The 18,394-nt window shown below is 44.2% G+C and overlaps 1 protein-coding gene across 3 annotated transcripts in view; it reads right to left on the reverse strand.

Annotated features, from left to right (window-relative positions):
- Positions 1-333: 333 nt before the first annotated feature.
- The window catches only part of Kiaa0040 (KIAA0040 ortholog), a 35,381-nt gene continuing 17,320 nt past the window's right edge, over positions 334-18,394 (reverse strand). For 2 of the 3 annotated variants that reach the window (XM_027417268.2, XM_027417267.2), the window contains one exon: positions 334-3,841. In XM_027417268.2, the coding sequence (XP_027273069.1) occupies positions 3,416-3,715 (300 nt within the window). In that variant the 5' untranslated portion in view covers positions 3,716-3,841 and the 3' untranslated portion in view covers positions 334-3,415. Of the gene's footprint in view, positions 3,842-6,624; positions 6,659-18,394 lie in introns of all 3 variants that reach the window. The other variant, XM_035445224.1, reaches the window with a different exon arrangement.

Below are 18,394 nucleotides of genomic sequence, written 5' to 3' on the forward strand. Positions count from 1 at the left end.
TATTAACCCAGAGGTACTGATTTTCTTAAAAATGATCTATAATATTTCTTCATTTTCCTTTAAAAAGACTCTGGTCGACATCACTGAGAAATGGTTCCTAAGTGTCTCCAGGGAATATCAGTATGTTTTTCTGCAGCCATCAATTACCCAGTTCAGTCTCCAAAGTTGCCTGCTTTGTAAAAAGGGGAGAGATGTCTCATTCCTGGTCCTTGGACCCGAGATTCTTAGAGGGCACTGACCAATCAGGAAGAGTCCCTCCATCTGTCATTTCTGAGTGAGAATTACATCTTAGTGATAGGACAGCAAGTAACTCCCTCCAACATGCAAAGAGGATTTCAGTTTCAAAATATTTATTTAAATAAACTTCATGTGTATTTGAATTTTACAGAAAAAAATACTGACAAATACTGTACAGCTTTGATCATTTGTATATTCTTCTTGAAAAGGTGACTGCCCTTTCTTTACATTTTCCTGTTTGTTCTTTTTCCTCCTCCCAAGAAATCAAAAGAATCCATTGAACAATGGATAAAGACCCCTCTGACCGTATCTGGATGTGATTAAGGCATCCTAAGAGTTCAGCATGGGGGCCCCCTTCCCAAGCCTGTGCCAGTTTAGAAGGCCTCTTCTTTATGAATGAATCCTCCTTATGAAAAATTTTAAGACATTTATTTTATATGAACGCGTGTTTCCTGCATCTATACATGGGCACCATGTATGTGTCTGGCCCCTGGGTCTTCTTTCTATAAGAGCAACAGGTGCACTTGACTGCTGAGGCATCATCCCTCCATCACCTCCCCCCAAAGTCTCTTATGTTCTCCAATAATTTGCCCTCCGCAGATGGGTCAGGCAGACACAGGTCCTGAGCACCCCACCCCGACCCATTGACTGTATCTGTGGCTCTGGGATGGACTGCGGGGGGGGGGGGTGGCGTGGAGAGTCATGAACTTGCACGGTGCAGGGAGAAGAAGCAATAAGAGGAGAATGGGAAAGAGTGATGCGGGAAGAGAGGACACCAAGCACTGCTTTGGGCTTCTGCTCCCCAGTAGCAGCCTGGGGGCCTATCACATCATTGTTCCTGCATCCTAGGTGTTCTATAAAGGCTGTTGGAGAAGTTGTGACAGGAAGGGGTCAGGAAGTGGTGATCCAATCAGGGTTGGAACTCCTGGATTCCAGGGAATGGAAGCAACTGAGAATCGACTTTCTGGGTGTTTCGTGATAGGAACCGGCTTGAGTCCATTTGATTAGAAAGCAGTGGGTACACTGTGTCTGGAGACAGGGGCCTTGTTATGGCATCAGTGACAACTGACTGCTGTCTTAATTCAAACTGGCAGCCAGTTGTCACGGAAACCATGTTATTTGTGTGGTCCCTGATCCTGGTGATCCATTCTTGCAGACTGTTATCTGACATCCCATCTCCGCTGTCTGGCTCCACCTTTATCCCAGGTCTTCTGTCTTAGGGTGACTGAGAGTTAGAGGTGGGAAGGACACCTGGTGGGTAGCAATTGACAGAGAGAGGGGTGTGTGGTATGGGGAGAAGCCAGACTATTCTGTGACATGTGGAGGACAGCCAGGTGCACTACAACAAGCTCCCCATGTGACAAAGGGGCGGAGAATCAGAAAGTGCTGCTCTGGTCAAAGAGGCCAGTTTGCCTAGAGACATTGGAGTCTTGTAGGATGAGAGACTGAATATGACTGCTCTGTCTGTTAGAAGACCCAGGCATAAGAGCCACCACTAGCTAGCCATTCTCCAACCATGAGTACCAGGTAGCCCAAGTGAGCAAGCAGAGTACAGCTTTCCATTCACAGTCTCATCACATTCAGGGATTTTTCTTGCTACTGTCATGTCATAATTTGGCCATGCCATTAATTAGACAGCGATTTGGCACTTTCTATAATGGTCTCCGTGGGGGAAATATTTAAAGAGCTCCCCAGTAGATGTGCAAATGAGCTGTTAGTTGGGAATTCTCTACCTTTGTAACATGGCCACAAGTATAATCAAAACACCAAGCAGTTCATTCTCCTAGCTTGGGGAGGAAAGGATCTCCTCCACTCAGAAAAGATCTTATGGGCATGTCCTCAGGTACCACAGGGCACATATGCCAACACAACCCTGGTCTCCATACCTAGTCTCATCTTTTGTAGCTGTTGGTGGAGTATCGTAAAAGAACAGGTTATGGGGGGGGGGACTGTGAGGCGTGAGGTATTACAACTTTATCCTTAACATCATTGTACATCCACCCACAGTTATGAGTACCTACTATGTACAAGATATTTGCCTGATCATCAACATAAATAGCAACAAATGACTTTACAGTTTAATCTTTCATTCAAATTATGGTTTCTATATTGCACCTGCAACACACCATATACTGCTACAAGTGCAGGGGATTGCTTCCAGTGTGTGTTCTGCTTTTGAGACTGGACTTGTGATGACCTTATGTCTTTTTCCTTTCTGAAAGCCTTTATCCACACAGAACATAATTAGCTTATATGGGGCATCTCCTTACCTGTTCTATATGTATATACATTGCACGGGCACATAACTGCAGCCCATTGAAGAGAATACATGGGTTTCCATAGATTTCTAGTAGTCACTGCCAAGAGCTGTTCATCACTGCTTAGAAAAGGGCACCTTGCTGAGTAGTTATGGGATAATGTCCCCGAGAGGTCTTGAACCACATTAAATGCCTGCCAGTGGTAATGAGGACCTTGTTGAGAGTTGCAAACCAAGAGCTTTGAATGGATTTGGAATCATACTTTAAACTTTTAGGCACAGGTAAAAGGTCAGAAGCATACAGGAACCACTATCTATGTCTGTATCAATATACACTGGGATGGGGGACTGTACCAGGTTCCCCATGTATTTCCAGTAAAATACTATGTAGGTGTAAGGATAGGAAAGCACCCCTCTCCAACCTGAATGGAATACAGACAGTGCATAGGGCCTTGCATGGCTATTTAATTGTGCATATGTGACTAAGTCTGGACACGTCTTCCCATAAGACATTTTTGTAAGTGTGCATATTTGAGCAAAGTACATATTAAATGGCCACATGATAAACAGAATATGCTGTCCCATGTACCTATTGTCTAAATATACATACATACAGTGGCCATGTGTATATCCTCAGACTCTTTCTAAAGTGCATGTATACATGTTTTCTGTGCTTTTGTGATAGAGTATACCAGAGACAGTGTAATACATGCTTGGGACTACAACACAGAGCACTGTTATTGGACACATAGCTGCCAAGACAGTGTAAGAATTGTCCATATGCTCCCATCCATTGGGATGCTCAGTCTGACATTTGTTCCTTGGGTAAGTAATCTTTAGGCATGAGTGCATCACTGTGAAGGCTCCTCCCAAGTCTCTGTGGCTGGACTCAAAGGGGAGGACACTCTGCTTCCTTGCTCACTAGAGAGGCAGTGATGGCCTCTTCTCCATCTGGAGGAGCTTGGGTTGAGCAGAGATCCAGAGGTCTTCATCCTTTTTCTTCTTCTTCTTTTTCTTCTTCTTCTTGTTTTGGTCTGGCTGTTGACCACTCTTGGGTGGCCTGCTGCAGCAGCAATGGCAGCAGATGAAGAGGAGTGTAAGAACCACCACTAGGGGCAGCCCCAGGAGGACAGCCAGGCAGACGGTGTTGAAGATGCCCCTTTCATGTCTGGTCCGGATGGTTTCCCAGATAGAGTTGAAGAAGGAACTGTTTCTCTCCATGATGCTGGGCTAGTGTGCGGCCTGAGGATTCAATTATCTAACAAGCCCTGGGCTCCAGAGAACGCTGTGGTCACTTGTCATTGATTCCCCTCTTGGCTTCGGGTTTGAGCATGCCAGCAGGAGCACCTAGAGAGAGTAAAACAGACAATTCAAGAGAAATGCAGATGGATGGTCCATCATTTTCACAGTGTTGGAGGCTTTATGCTTAGAAAGGAGAATGAATCAACAATTTTTGGAGTGAATGTAATGAGTCAATAGCCATTAACCCGTTGTCATAATGAACACACATGATATTAGACTTAGGGTAAAAGAATTAATGTTATGTCAGACCTGAGCACCTAGTTCAGCAGTTGTTGGATAAATTAATCAGTGTGTATACCATGTGTTTTCTAGTTAATTCTCCCCCTATGCCCTCTCAAGTGACAAGTCTCAATCTTTTCTCAACTGTAGTTCACCTGGCAGGTGATGAATGTGTATTTCCCGTATGATAGCTTCACGTATGACTCCCTAGGATCACAGCTTATCATTTGTAATGCTTCTTAAAGCTTAAAGTAGGAGTAGAGTTCCTCTTCCTGGCTAAGACGTCCTCATCTTGCCACATCCCTGTCACCCTTACTGGGTGCTTGCTCTTTTTCCAACTCCCTAGCTTCCTTTCTCCTCACACCCTACTCCCAAATCTGGTCCTTTCTTCTTTCTGCCTTCTCCCTCTTTATCATCCCACTTGCTACTTCCAAGCAAGCCTTTCCAGCCTCTTCCCTACCTGGTCCTTTGTTCCCCAGGGAGAGAAGCCTAATAGCCCCTGGGAACTGATGCTTGGGAACAGGCATGGGGCCCATATTCCAAGCTCGGAAGATGGGCCATCCTCTTATTCTTATACAAGTTGATTCTCTTTCTTCACATCTCCCCCTGTCCACACACATGTCAGGGAGCAGCACTCAGACATAAAGTCTCAGAGGGTGTGATCAGAGATGACTTTAGGAACACATGATTCCAAAAAAGTGAGGCAACCCATTGCTGTGTTAATACATTACTCTGGACTCAAATAGCAAGAATAACTGATTTTCAGGCTGGAGACTTCTGGCCAGTTCTATCACTTAAGGATGATTATATGAGGTCTAGGGTGATGGGGGAGGCTGTCCGAGGCTACGTGAACTGTAGGGAATGCCCAGAGTTTTGGGTAATAAATCCGGCATCCTCCCAAGGACACTGACAAGCAGAGGATGATAATGATGTGAATTACATTGCATTTTACTTAGTGCTTCGCTTACAAACAGGGTCTCTATATGTCAACCAATATAGGCTTGAACTTACAATGTCCATCCATAGACTCCTGAGTGGTTGGGGCATGCTGTCTTTTAAGTGACCAATAGGATGGTGCTATAGCATAGGCTGGTGCACCAGGAGCCCTGTGCGTATCCTGAGCTCCAAATTCCAGATTAGTTCAGGTTTGGTGCTGTTGCCTGGAGCCTAAGGATGTGCTCCACATAGTGGTAGGTTACAAGGTGCCCTAGAGGAGGTATAATTCCTTGGATAATGTGCTCTATAATTGTCCCATATACTCAGTGGCCATATCCCAGCTCCACCTGGCCTGGTCTGCTGACATTTGGCCTTGATCCAAATGGTATTATTTGCACAGATTGGCACCTATAACCATACCCTATGGCCCACAGGAACTGAAGTATTGCTATAAAAGTGCAACAATGATTTTAGCCTATGTTTTTAAAGCATTTATTATGTGCCAGGTATTGTTCCAGGCACACTCTACCTATGAATTCACTTCACACTCACTCACTTAATATCATCATCCTCCATCCCTCAGCTAGAGATGGAGGCACAAGTCACAAGATACATGAGTGGCAGAGTTGAACATCCTCTTTCTGGGAAGTTTGGCTCTGGATCTCCAGTGAGTGAACTGTGCACAGACATTGCTCCGGGCCTCCTAGTCCTTTGTATGGAATTAACCCGTTTTTGGCAAGTAGCCCAGGATTTGCAGAGTCTTACAATCCTTAGCTAGTCTTCAGACTGACTTAAGCATTTATCCCATTCTACTGTAGAGCAGTCTGCAAAGAGATTGATTTCCTAGTCTGAGACACTTCCCTAATGCATAAAGACCCAGAACGAACCCAGCTCCTTCCTAAGTGCGGGCTTATAGAAAGTGTAAGCCCAAACTAAAATTCACTGTGCGACAAAGTAAAAAGGACTGTAGAAAGTCATATCCTCTCATTGGAGGCATTGCCTAAGGAAGGCCCTGCGAGGGGTGGAGACATTCCATGATGTGGATTTTGATCTGCCTACGCTCCATTTCAATTCCAAGACTCCAGGCTCCCTGGAGAGAAAAGTAACCTTCGGTGGTAACTCCACAGGGAACCCCCTATCCCATCCACAAACACACATAAGCCATAACTCCACAGTGCCCCCCCCCCAGCCACACACACACACACACACACACACACACACACACACACACACACAAGAACTTCTCTGAACTTTTGTTGTCTTTTTCCCATGGCCCTTTGCGTTGCTTAGTCTTGTATACCCAGTATGTTTTGGTTTACTTAGAATAGTGGTTCTCAACTTTCCTAATGCTGTGACCCTTTAATACAGTTCCTCATGTTGTGGACAACCCCCCCCCATAAAAGTATTTTGTTGCTACTACTTCATGACTGTAAATTGCTACAGTTATAAATAATAATGGAAACATCTGATATGCAAGATATCTGATATGGGAGTCCCAAGGGGTCTCAACTCACAGGTTGAGAACCACTGACTTAAGAGAAAGTTTTCTGTTCTGTTGTGGGAGGGTTTGGGTGGTCTCCTCTCACTTGATCCCACACATAGCCATCCTGGGACCAAGGGCTCCTAGCACAGTATCTGGGACTCACATGCAGTGACACCAAGGCCACACTTACCCACAAACTGTTGTGCATCAGGGTGTGCTGGGCTCTGCAAGGAGGAGAAGGGCATCAGCCAGAGGAAGGGTCCTGGGCCATGGACAACATCAGGGCAGTTTCTAACCACTTAAAGATTCTCTTAAAGACAGACGGGATTTTGATGGAGAACTGGGCAAAAAGGACATTTAAACATCTCAGGCAGAGCAATGTCTAGAACATGCATGGAAGAACAGGCTTGCCTTCCAATGGGCCTGAAGTCCAGAGTGGGAGAGGAGGAAATGAGAAGGACGAATGACGGCTAGGATAGAGAATGGGTCTTTTGTGGGAGCTTTAGCCGTCATGGAGATCCAAGCTGACATTTAGGAAAAGATCACAGATCTGCAAAGTCCTGTAAAATATTGTAAGAAAGCCCTTTATCCATTTAACAAACATTTATTGGACATTTGATTTGTGCCAGAGTCTGTGCTGGGCATAGTAGATTCAGCAATGAATGACAAAATTATGGTTTCTGACACCAGCTTTTGGAACCCAGAGCAATTATTATTATTGAAGGATTGTGTCATAAAAGACAAATATAATAAGCAAACTCCAACTTAGATTGCTTAGTTGGCTGAAATAGGAGCATGAATTTGAGTGATATGTTTATCTCAACGTCGCAGGCTCTCCTACACTCCCACCTTTGTCTTAAACACGTCCATCCCGTGGTACCTAAAATACCCTTTGAATAAATAGATTTTTTTCAACTAAAGCTAAGTCAATAATTCACTTCTGCATTCTTAAAGGTACTTGTTAGAGTCAGCTCTCCACATAGCCAGAGAGAGTACTCATTAACGTCTGGGAACCCAGTCTGGGGAAAATTCGATTAAAAGGTATTCTTTATATTTTTTAATCTAAGAATTCTTGTCTAGGCTCCCTAGGTTACTTGCTGAGCTCTGCTAATCTATAGCATTTCATTAGTATTTATGAGCTTTGTGTTATTAGCATTTTCAGGAAACAATCAAATATCTCCTCAGTGGTATGAATGAAAAGTCAGGGCTTCCATGGGATAGTACGCAAAAGAAGTCACTGGAAGAGCCTCTCCTTTTGTTGCTTCAAGTATCACTGACAGAAATGCCATTCATCTATTCTTGTAAAGTGAACAATAGGTGCCCATCAATCTTCCCGTGTGTGCTTGTGGGGGTGGGTTTGAGAGAGAGAGAGAATAGGACAACGTTACCTCAGTTCCCTAGAAACAAAATATCATTAATTTCTACAATCCTCTGTAGTATCTGGCTAGGAAAAGAGCTATTCACTCACTGATGTTTATCCACAAGCTTCTATCTGCCCGAGTGTGAGGTGATGAAGGGGAAAAGTGATACCAGAGCCAGAAGATTTGAGCCTCAGATTAACCTGTATGATTAGGGAAAGTTATTGAACCTCAACTACAAAATGAAGCTCATCAGCATCTCTATGATGCTATGCGGATCAGAACACCTCACCCTATTTCATGCATGCTGTAAACTGCGGAATAGACAAACAGGAACCATGAAACAGCAGGTTATCTCCGATAATGACAGGTTGATTCCAGCTTTGAGTTTTGGCTTCCCATCCTTTACCTCCAAGCCTGGTCCTCATTGTTAAAGAGGCACCACCCCAAAAGCTGGTCCCAAGGGAGGAGGCTTCCAGGTCAGGTCCAGCTCAGGGGCTTCTGGACCCTGTGTCTGAAGTATATGATGTCTGCAGCAACAAGGACTTACTTCCCATCTCTGGGAGGAAACAAAGGGCAACAGCAATAGTCTGTACGACTTGTAAGTCTCTTGGGCAGCCTTGGCCAACAACTCAGAAGAGGGCTTCTAATATCCGGTATTGGGGTTTTTGTGAGGTGGTCTTTGGCTCTTGGAGGGAGCATTGTAAACCCAGATGGGAAATTTTCATTTAAATTACATATGCATATTTATATACAGATGTGTATATATAGGTTTGTTACGATAAATCTTTCTGCCAAAAGCCGCCTGAGCCCCACTGCCATGGGTGAGCTTTATGCCAGCCACAGGCCTGAGTTAGGGCCCAAATGAATACACAGAAACTTGTATTAGGTACAATGCTGCTTGGCCAATGACTAGGATTCTCATCTGTTAGCTCAGTCTTAACTATCATAAACCTATATATTTTATAAGACTTATCTTATCGGACGTCTTGTTGGCGTCCCTCTTTGTCAGTGGATCACATTGTGCTGTTGGAGCAGGAGCGGAGGGGAAAGAGGAACCCTTCCTGTTTCTCTTTCACTTAAATATGAGTCTCCTTGCAATGTCACTTCCTGCCTGGAGCACCACTTCTCTACTACATTTCCCAGAATCCTCTTTGACTCCTAGTCGCGTCTACTTGCTGTCTTATGGGCCAAACAGTATTTTATTTAACAATCAATAAGATAAACATACACAGAAATACTTTCCCCATCATTGTTTTTTTTTGGTTTTTGGTAGATTGTTACTAGTATGATTCCTTATATTTTTTCAGACATTGTTACTGTTATATTACTCTCTTATATTTATCTCCCTCCTCATTTCCAATTAGTGCCCCTTCCATTTTTCTTATTGTTGCCATCAGATTATTTGTACCTTGCTATTCCGCTCTCTATTTTTCCCACACTCCCACCCCAGAAGTGGTCCCTTTTCACTTTCCTAGTTTCTGCAGTTACTCTAGGCTATGTCCTCACATCTGAAGATTTGGAGCTAGGAGCCTCAGATGGGAGAGAACATGTGACGTTCGTCTTCCTGAGTCTGAGTTACCTCATTCAATATGATCTTTTCTAGTTCCATCCATTACCTGTAAAGTTTATGAATTAACTTTTGTTAAGAGCTGGGTAGTTTTCCATATGTACAACAATACCAGAAGAACTTCCAAAGGAGGGAGGCAACCCAGCCAACAGCCTTATCCAGCTGTGACACCTATGGACCACAACAATGATCGGCATGACACAACAAGCAAAAGGGCGCAGTAGTGGCACACATATATTGGTGGAAACCAACAGTTTCCTAAATTGGACTCAAGACCCACTCAACAGGAGGCAAACCATGCCTGGTACTGGAAACCTAGCTGACTACCTGGGGCTAGTGAAGTCATGGATCTTGGAGGAGAACCAATGGCTGTAACTTTACTAAACCAGCACAATCCCCGACAAAAGAGTTAGTGATCTAATAGCCTCATGTGGGCTGATAAACACAGGGCAGAGGGTTGATTCGACTGATAGCACTGACTGACTGTCAGGATCTGGGAAGCTCCTGATAAGGGAGTCCAAAGGATGGTGTATCCTCCTAAACAGAGGAATTTGTCTTTCTTCAGAAAACATCCCCTCCTGACATGGTGACCATATTGGAGAGGTTATATTCTGTCTTTTATTTCCACATCATCTCACTCAATCTGGTTCAAAGCTAACTACATTAGAATTATTTGTTCTTATACCCACATATAGTAATCCTCACCCTTAATAAAAAGAGACAATCAAAACAAACAAAAACTCCTGTTCTTTGCAACAGGTGGAGACCATTATTGAAATCCAAAACCAATCAAAATGCAGAGAGTTCCAATGGATACATCTATAATACAACTCCCACACCTAAAGCTCAAGGATCATTGTGGAAGAGGGGTCAGGAAGATTTTAAGAGCCAGAGGATCGGGGAGTTTGTTGGGAGAGTGTGTCTTTACAAATTTCAGGAACCACACACATAAAATCTCACCAACATGACAGCCTTAAAATGAGCTGAAGGACAAAAATAATGGTTATGCTAAAGTGTATGGAGAAAGCCCACAAGGCCTCAACCCTACACAAAGAGCTACAGCCAACTAAGGAATTCAAAGAGCAGTAGAAGTAGTTTTTCCCAGGGAAGAGCACACCAATTAGTTATCCAATACCAAATGGTCAGCCCTGAAAACGTATGTACAAATAACATACAGCAGCGGTTCTCAACCTGTAGGTTGTGGCCCTTTGGGGTCAAACAACCTTTTCATAGGGGTCACCTAAGACCATTGGAAAACATAGATACTTACATTATGATTCATAACAGTAACAAATTGCTATTATGAAGTAGCAATGCAAATAATTTTATTATTGGAGGTCACCACAACCAGAGGAAGTGTATTAAAAGGGTCGCAGCATTAGGAAGATGGAAAACCACTGTTATACAGACTGAGAATGTTGTAGTTATGTATTATATAACAATTAATGAAAAAAAGGGCATGGATTTGAAAGAGCAAGGAGAGGGATATGGGAGGGTTTAGAGGGAAGAAAGGGAAGGTGAAATGATGTAATTATAATTTCAAAAATAACAAAATTTATAAAAGAAGCCCCTAACCCCACCAAGTGAAAGGGGCTTCATGAGGGGCTTCCTGCTTGCTGCCAGCCTGCAGGTCTATGCCTTTAATTCTAGACAGGGGAGAGAAAGGTCACATGAGGGAAACTTGCTGGTGTTTAGAGGACCATTGAGCTCACAGGTGAGGCTTCAGGACAGTGACTGGCATTTGCAGGTCCAAGCCTTGCTACTAGGCTTTGGGACCTGTGAGAGTGAGTACATGGGCGTCATTCATTCCTCAGAGAGGGTGAATTGAATTGAACCTCTGAGAGCCGAAAGCTGCTGTAGGGCGGTGTCCAGGGCTGTGCACAGGCTGGTGTGTGCTGTGAGAGCCTTGGGTTTTAGGTAGAGCTGGGCTACAATGAGTCTGTACTCCATAGAAAAGCTGTCATGCAGGTATGGGAAAACAGACTGGAGAGGTGAACGTGGGGAGACCATTCCAGATGTTTAGAGAGAATGGTGACAGGACAGAGGATGATAGTGGTGGAAGGGTGGGACATAAGGCCTGGCTCAGAGTTCTCCAGATGGAGAGAGAGGAGGAGGAGAGAGAAGAGGAGAACTTGCAAGACATGAGAAAGTATTCCTGAACTCTACATTCCTTCTTCTAGCTCCTACTCCTATGAGGAGTCTGAATGGAGGGGTGTGTGTGTGTGTGTGTGTGTGTGTGTGTGTGTGTGTGTGTGTGTGTGTGTGTGTGTACATTTTCTTTTTTCCACAAAGAAGAAGAATCCCATCAAGCATTTCCCGACCCCCACCGTCTCTAGTAACCTTATCCTACCTTGTCTACCCAAACCTCACCCCAGTTCTCAAACCACCCACCTTACAAAATCCCTGTGGTTATGACATCACACAGTTCAAAAAGCAAGTGTCTCTGGCTGCAAGGGCACAGAGTGGAGTCTTAGGTATTGACTCTGCTGACTTGGGTTGTATTTTAGTGACAGTTCTTACCCTGCTAACTTAGAATTAATAGGTACCCTCTAATGCATGGAAGAACTGTGTTGAACAAAACCTGTTGGGTCATGGCAAACAATCTACATGAAGAACATTACATTTGTCACTGAAACCCAGCCCTAGACATTATAAAAATAAGCATATTTTTCCAATGCAATGCACTGCTTCACATAACTACTTCTAATAAAATGTGGAGGCTTGTTCTTGCCCTAAAGCATGCATTTATGATATATAACTAGAAATTGATTGTTGAAAGAAAATAGATAGTCTTTTCCTCCAGAATCAATGTTGTAATTGTGGTTACAATTTTGAACAGAAATACAAATAGATGGTCAATATTGAAGTGATTATGGTGCCTAGAGTTTTTAAAAATAATCAAAGATTGCTTTACTATAACATGCTTCCTGGATTAGAAGAGCCTGAGATGGGCCACCGGGGTAAGACTCTTTTAGTCCATTAGTGAGGAGTCTGGAGTCTGTTGCTGGAGGTCAGCCACTAACAACCTGCACAGTCAGAGCCATAACTGATATCAACCTCTTCTCAGATCACTCTGCCAGGCTTTCTCCAAATAAGTCCTTAAAAATGTCACCTAGGGGATGTCTTGTAAAAGTGTACCTACATGCTGCCTCTCTGGATGAGTGCCAGAAGACCTTGTAGCCCCTTTGTATCCCTTTGCCACTGGATGCTGGCCAAGGTCCTCTCCTTGTTTGCTTACTTGTATGTCCAGGGAAGGACAGCATGAGCCCGGGGATAGCAGAGATGAAGATATCTCTGAATGAGTATGAGGCAGAACTTAACTGTTGTGGGAAGCCACTGAGTTGGGTTTTCTCCCCTCCCGATCCCAACCAATACAGCTGATGAACAGCTCACACTGATACTGCTACAACACATGTGATGAGTTCTACAATGTTCCTTGAGAGCAACTTTGACCCAAGAATGGGTCACCTCAGTGCCTTTGCCTGGTGGTTCTGAGGCCAGATACCCTAAATTCTAGCTCTTCTACTCACCGAGTGTGCCACATAGCAGGTCAATCTCTCTCTCTGGGGCTCAATTTTCTCACTTGTAAAATGGAGCAGACAGTAGTAGAGTGCTGTCAGAAATAACTGTGCCAGTCAGTAGAGTGTCTCTGAGTCTAGCTAGGTAATAAATATGATGATTTGACCCCAAGCAAAAAGACTTGCTGGCTAAAATAAACAGCCCTCAGCTCCCCAGCTAATGACGATTTTGTTTGCCTTTTAAACTTTCAGCATGATTCTAATGTAATAATTTTGATATTCAAGCCTCTAAAAGAGACTCTCTCCCTTCTCTCTAGTTTCCCTGGAACATGGAGGCTCTTTCTAAATATCCCACTCACTGTTGTTTTTCTAACCATTGATTCCAGAAATGTGAATGGTCATTACTTAGAGGCAGACAATTATCGCTTCATCTTCTCATAGACCTCACCTGACTGTGTGGAGTGGTACCCAATTCTGCTTTGTCATGTCCATGTGACACTATCCTTTATCTCATCTTCCTCTCTCCTTTTCCTTCTTCCAGAGTACTTAATGAGTTGCATGTACATGCCAATTTGCATCCTAGGCACTTCTGATAGACTCATGAATAAGAGAGATATGGCCAAGCAACTTATTCTCTACAGGGAGAAGACTGTAGACAAGTGAGCAGAGAAATAAACCCACATGTGTTCTCACTTCGATAAAGGAAATAATTACAATGGCCTCTGCAGAGGTGACTTGGGAGGTGTCAAAGATCCACTTATTCACAGAGATATGGACAAGAACCCCCAGGAGGCAGGAGCAACAAGGGTGGGGCTCCTCAGGGGGAAAGAATAATGATGTCAAGGAATGAGGGAAGTAGCACACTTGCCAAAGGTGAGCATCAAAGTCCAAGCAGGGCTTAGTGAGTGAGAGCAGGCTCTGTAGATGGGGAGAGGAATGCTAGGGAAATTGTCCTGAGATGTAGAGGCATGTCTTCTCAAACCCATTGCTTCTGTATTCATCTAAGTGCTCAAACTAGTCTCTGGTTTATTTTTCCTGCCTCCAATCTTTCTAAACTCCATATGTGACTTGTACCCATTGCTTAACTCTTGGTGATATGGAAATCACAACTGCTTAGAATGGAGGACCTGCTCCTCCTCTCATCCCACCCTCATCTTCTACCCCACTGTCATCTCCATTCATGACTAAGTTCCAAAGATCATTCCTGGCTTTCTATCTTGGCATGCTCTACATCATTTCATCTGCCCAATGTCTTCCTCCCTCCCTCCCTCCCCTCCTCAGAAGGACTCTTGCTCATTCAGGCCTCTCCTTGAGGTGTGACTCCAGCTCTCCTGACCCCTAACGGAATGATTGCTTTTTCTTCTGAGTTTCCACAGAGGCAATTACCTACCAGAGCCCTGATCTCAATGCATTATAATTGTGTTTTCTTTGAATTCAGAAAAATGCAAAGGGTTATAGAAGTCTCAGACACTCTTATGATTCTTGACCTGCTCTTCATGCTCACCTTTTAGACTCCTCATAGCAGTGATTCTCACTCCTCTGTATGGCCTGAAGATCTAGCTTTGTGCTTGTCATATAACAGGTGATAATGAATATTTGACATGTAAAGGGATTCTGTTAACATTTAAACCAAGCAGAAGGATGACCCTATCATCCAGATTCTAAGTCCAAAACGCCTTTCACACTCATCCATTTCTCTGCACTTTCAAGGCTAGATCACTGCCTCCTGTTAATTGGGTTACTGCAGGAGCCTCCTTCCTAGTCTTTCTGGTTCATTTTTCCCTTGCCCTAGTTAGCTCTTGCTACATGAACAGGACACAGTGCTCCCATCCCCAGTTTATGTTCCATGACACCTCATCATGAAGGGACCAGCTCCCCATTTCGGCAGCCATAACAGCCTGATCTTGCCTTGGTCACTAGGAGGTCAGATGCCTGCCTCATGGCAAGGAACCAATCAGAAGTTAGCTGGTAGTGCTATGCTTTATGGCTCTGGGTGTGCTTTATGGACAAGTGCACAGCAATGACGTGCAGAGCATAGTAACTGCCCTGGGAGGGCCTATGGGCCATAACAACCAGTTGACCAATCAACACAGGGCAAGCCCTCCAAGCCTGGAGGCACACCAATACTGAGCCTGTGCATACCCCTAGACACTCCCCTTATGCTGCCCTATAAGATCTCTATGCCGTGGCTTCACCACATCTTTCCTAGCCATCTGCCATGGTGGATGGATGAAAGGCCCTAGCTAACATGGGGTTAGCTCGTTAAACAACTACAATAAAGCCTTGTGCTGTTTGCATCAAGTTTTCAACTCTGCCCAGTGATTGGGATCGCCACGTTCCTGGACCTAGATCCTGGGGGCCTGAGCCTCCGGGGGGGGTGTCTTTCAATCATATGAAGGGCAAAAGATAAATAAATACCATATCATATCCCAAAATTTACTCCTATCATCTGTCTCCCATCTCCATCATCTGGTCCGTTTCCCATTATCTAGTCCTTGCCTTCAACATATGTACCCTGCCTACATCATCTGGTCCTTGTCTCCGTCGTCCAGTCCTATTTCTGTCTCTGACTCTGTATTGCATTCCTTTCTCTTTCATTCCTTGTATCCTATCCCAGGGTTCTCTACCTGCTCAAATTTTGTTTATCTCTTTGCTCGGCCCATGTAATCTCAGAGCTTCATATGACTATAACATTCAGGTCTTATCACAAATGAATTTCAAATTTCCTGCAATGATACCTCAACCAGGAGCGTCTCCTGCCATTGTCTCATTGCCTCTGCAGTATGACTAACTCTGAAATTCCTCATTCACTCTGATTCTTCCCTCCCTCCTGTTCTTCATCTTCTTTGTCTTCTACTTCATCTTTCTCCCCCCGCCCCCATTCTTTCCTTTTCTCCTCTCATCCTTCACTACATGATTCCCTGCTCATGGAGATATACCCATTTAAAGCCTGTCTTTCTCTTCTCGAATACAAGCCACACAAGAACAAGGCCTTTTGCCTGGCATTTCTGTTTGAATGCCCAGATTTTGGCAGGTAGCTATATGAATAAATGAAGTTCACCCAGGGGTTCTGCAAAAGAAAGTGAGAACCTGACTGGACATGAGTCAGTCATTCAGGTCACTGGGAGAAAGAACAGAATGGAGGGTATAAAAGATGGACACTGATCACAGCTGAACCTTGATGATAATTGTCCATCCATTTAGCACTGTCCAGCCACAGCATTCATTTGAGAGGGAAATAACGACCATGAAAATCCCATTATCAGGAAAGCAGTTGGGAGTGGTATATGTTTTATCAGCTTCTAAATAATCACCTACCTTCCATGGGCTCAGTTACAAAGAGCCCATTGTAGCCAGGACTTCCAGATAACAAGGGACCCTTCCTAATTACTATTTCAGGTTCAGCAGAAAAGCAAATTAAAAAGCTCTATTTCACTTCAGGTTCAAATGAGTCAATCTCTCAATCAATCAAGTATTAATTAAGCCATGCTAGGACATACAGGGAGAGTCAGAGGTAACCTCTTCTTAAAGACGATACCAGGGAAATAATTGGCAAATGATCCAGGAACAAAGAAAAGAGTTTAAAATGGGCTTTATTTGGACTTTCTTTGATTTTCTATTATGAAAAAGCAGAAGGTCTGTAGTCTCCAATTCCTCTATTCTTTATTTCTCAGTCTTTTTCTTCCCTTTCATTTTTCACCTTTGCATTATCTCCAAAGGGTCTGTTTGCTAGAGGCCCTGAGAACAGTGTATCTCACTTGGTCTGCTCTCAGGCACACTCCCCGGCAAGCATGATTCCTTGAGACATCCAGCTGTGCTCACATAGTGAGCACAGCATCTCTAGTCCATAGCAAGTCAGGAACGTCCTCAGATTTACCCCCCAGAGATCATAAGGAAGATGTTTGCTAACCTTTCTTCTCATAAGCCAGAAAATGTGTAGCCAAGGACTTTGTCTCTTCTGCCAGTCTGGGAACATTCACACTGTGTGTGTGTGTGTGTGTGTGTGTGTGTGTGTGTGTGTGTGTGTGTGTGTGTGTGTGTGCAGCTTTTTCCTCTGGCTTAGCGGGTAGGGTGTTTATCCATTGTACTGCAGCATTTGGCCTTGAGTCTGACAGTGCCTGGTGGAATGTGGACTGACAACATCTTGTGAGTGACTAAGCAGAGAACACTTCTAGGTGAGAGGAGTCTGACGGTGTGCAAAGCACGTACTACCCTTCACATAGTGGGTGCCTTAAAGTGACCTTGAAGAGTGCAAAGCGGCATAGTATTCTATAAAATCCTCTTACTAACAAATCATTTTGTGCTGACCCCCATTGGATCAGTTTTCCACTGAATTGCTTTAAAGGGTGACCAGCTCCCAGGACATCAGAGCAGCTACAGTTGACTCTTTCTCTCTACTATCTTACTGCCTTTATTTCCATTCATTGCTGACTTCTGTCCCTCACTCAGCCCTCCTAACACCCAGGATCAAATTCAGGGGGCGGGGTTGTTTTGTACATCACTATCAGTCTCTCTCATCAGCTAAAATACTCACTTGTTTTTGTTTGACCCAGCTTCTGACTTAGATGCTTCAGGTCAAAGCCTCCCAACAGAGCACTGGCAAATGTCCTAACACCTTTCACAGGAACAGGCAATCTGTTGACTCAAATGCCACCATTTATTGAGGTCTTTCTAAGCACATAAGCCCCCCACCCATTGTCTGTGTGGTGTGTGTGTGTGTGTGTGTGTGTGTGTGTGTGTGTGTGTGTGTGTGTGTGAATGTGTGTGTGTGTGTGTGGTTAAACCCTTTTTATCAAGGTTGAATTAAACAACTCAAGGTAATCCTTTGTATCTCCTTTGAGGAGTCTGAGGCCATCGGAGATTAAGAAATCTGTCCAAGGCCATGGAGCTACCAAAGGGCAAAACAAGGCTTCAATCTAATGCCAGTGGAACATAAGGGTTCTGTTGTAGCTACTCTCTTATGTGATCTCCATTCTCAGGAGACAAAAGGTCCAGTTTCTGGACCTTTTCTGTTAGGGTGACGGTCTCCCACCCAGTAACTCCCTACAACATGTGAAAACTTGCTCATGTGCCACATCCCATGGAAATACCCCTATGATATTTACATTGTGACTTAAAGGGCTCATATTTCAAATTTTATTATTTGTGTATATGGGTGTTTGCTTGTGTGCCACATGCATGCAGTACCCACAGAGGCCAGAAGAGGGCATTAGACCCCCTTGGACTAGGAGTCACAGGTGCTTGTGAGTCACCTGACTTAGGTGCTAGGAACTGAACTTGGGTTCTCTGCCGGAAAAGCAAGTGCTCTTAACCACTGCATCATCTCTCTAGCCCTAACTATACTTCAGCAGGGGGAACCTGGATTTGAGCTAGGGACCTCTTGATCTGCTGTCTAATGCTCTATCCCTGAGCTATACCTCCTGATGGGACTCAAATTTTAACAAGACCACACATGGCAGGAGGGAAGTGGAACCCAACACCACAGATGCCAGAAGGCAATGGGCCTCCACGGCA

Source organism: Cricetulus griseus, chromosome 5, assembly GCF_003668045.3.
Source record: "Cricetulus griseus strain 17A/GY chromosome 5, alternate assembly CriGri-PICRH-1.0, whole genome shotgun sequence".
NCBI classification, from domain to species: domain Eukaryota; kingdom Metazoa; phylum Chordata; class Mammalia; order Rodentia; family Cricetidae; genus Cricetulus; species Cricetulus griseus.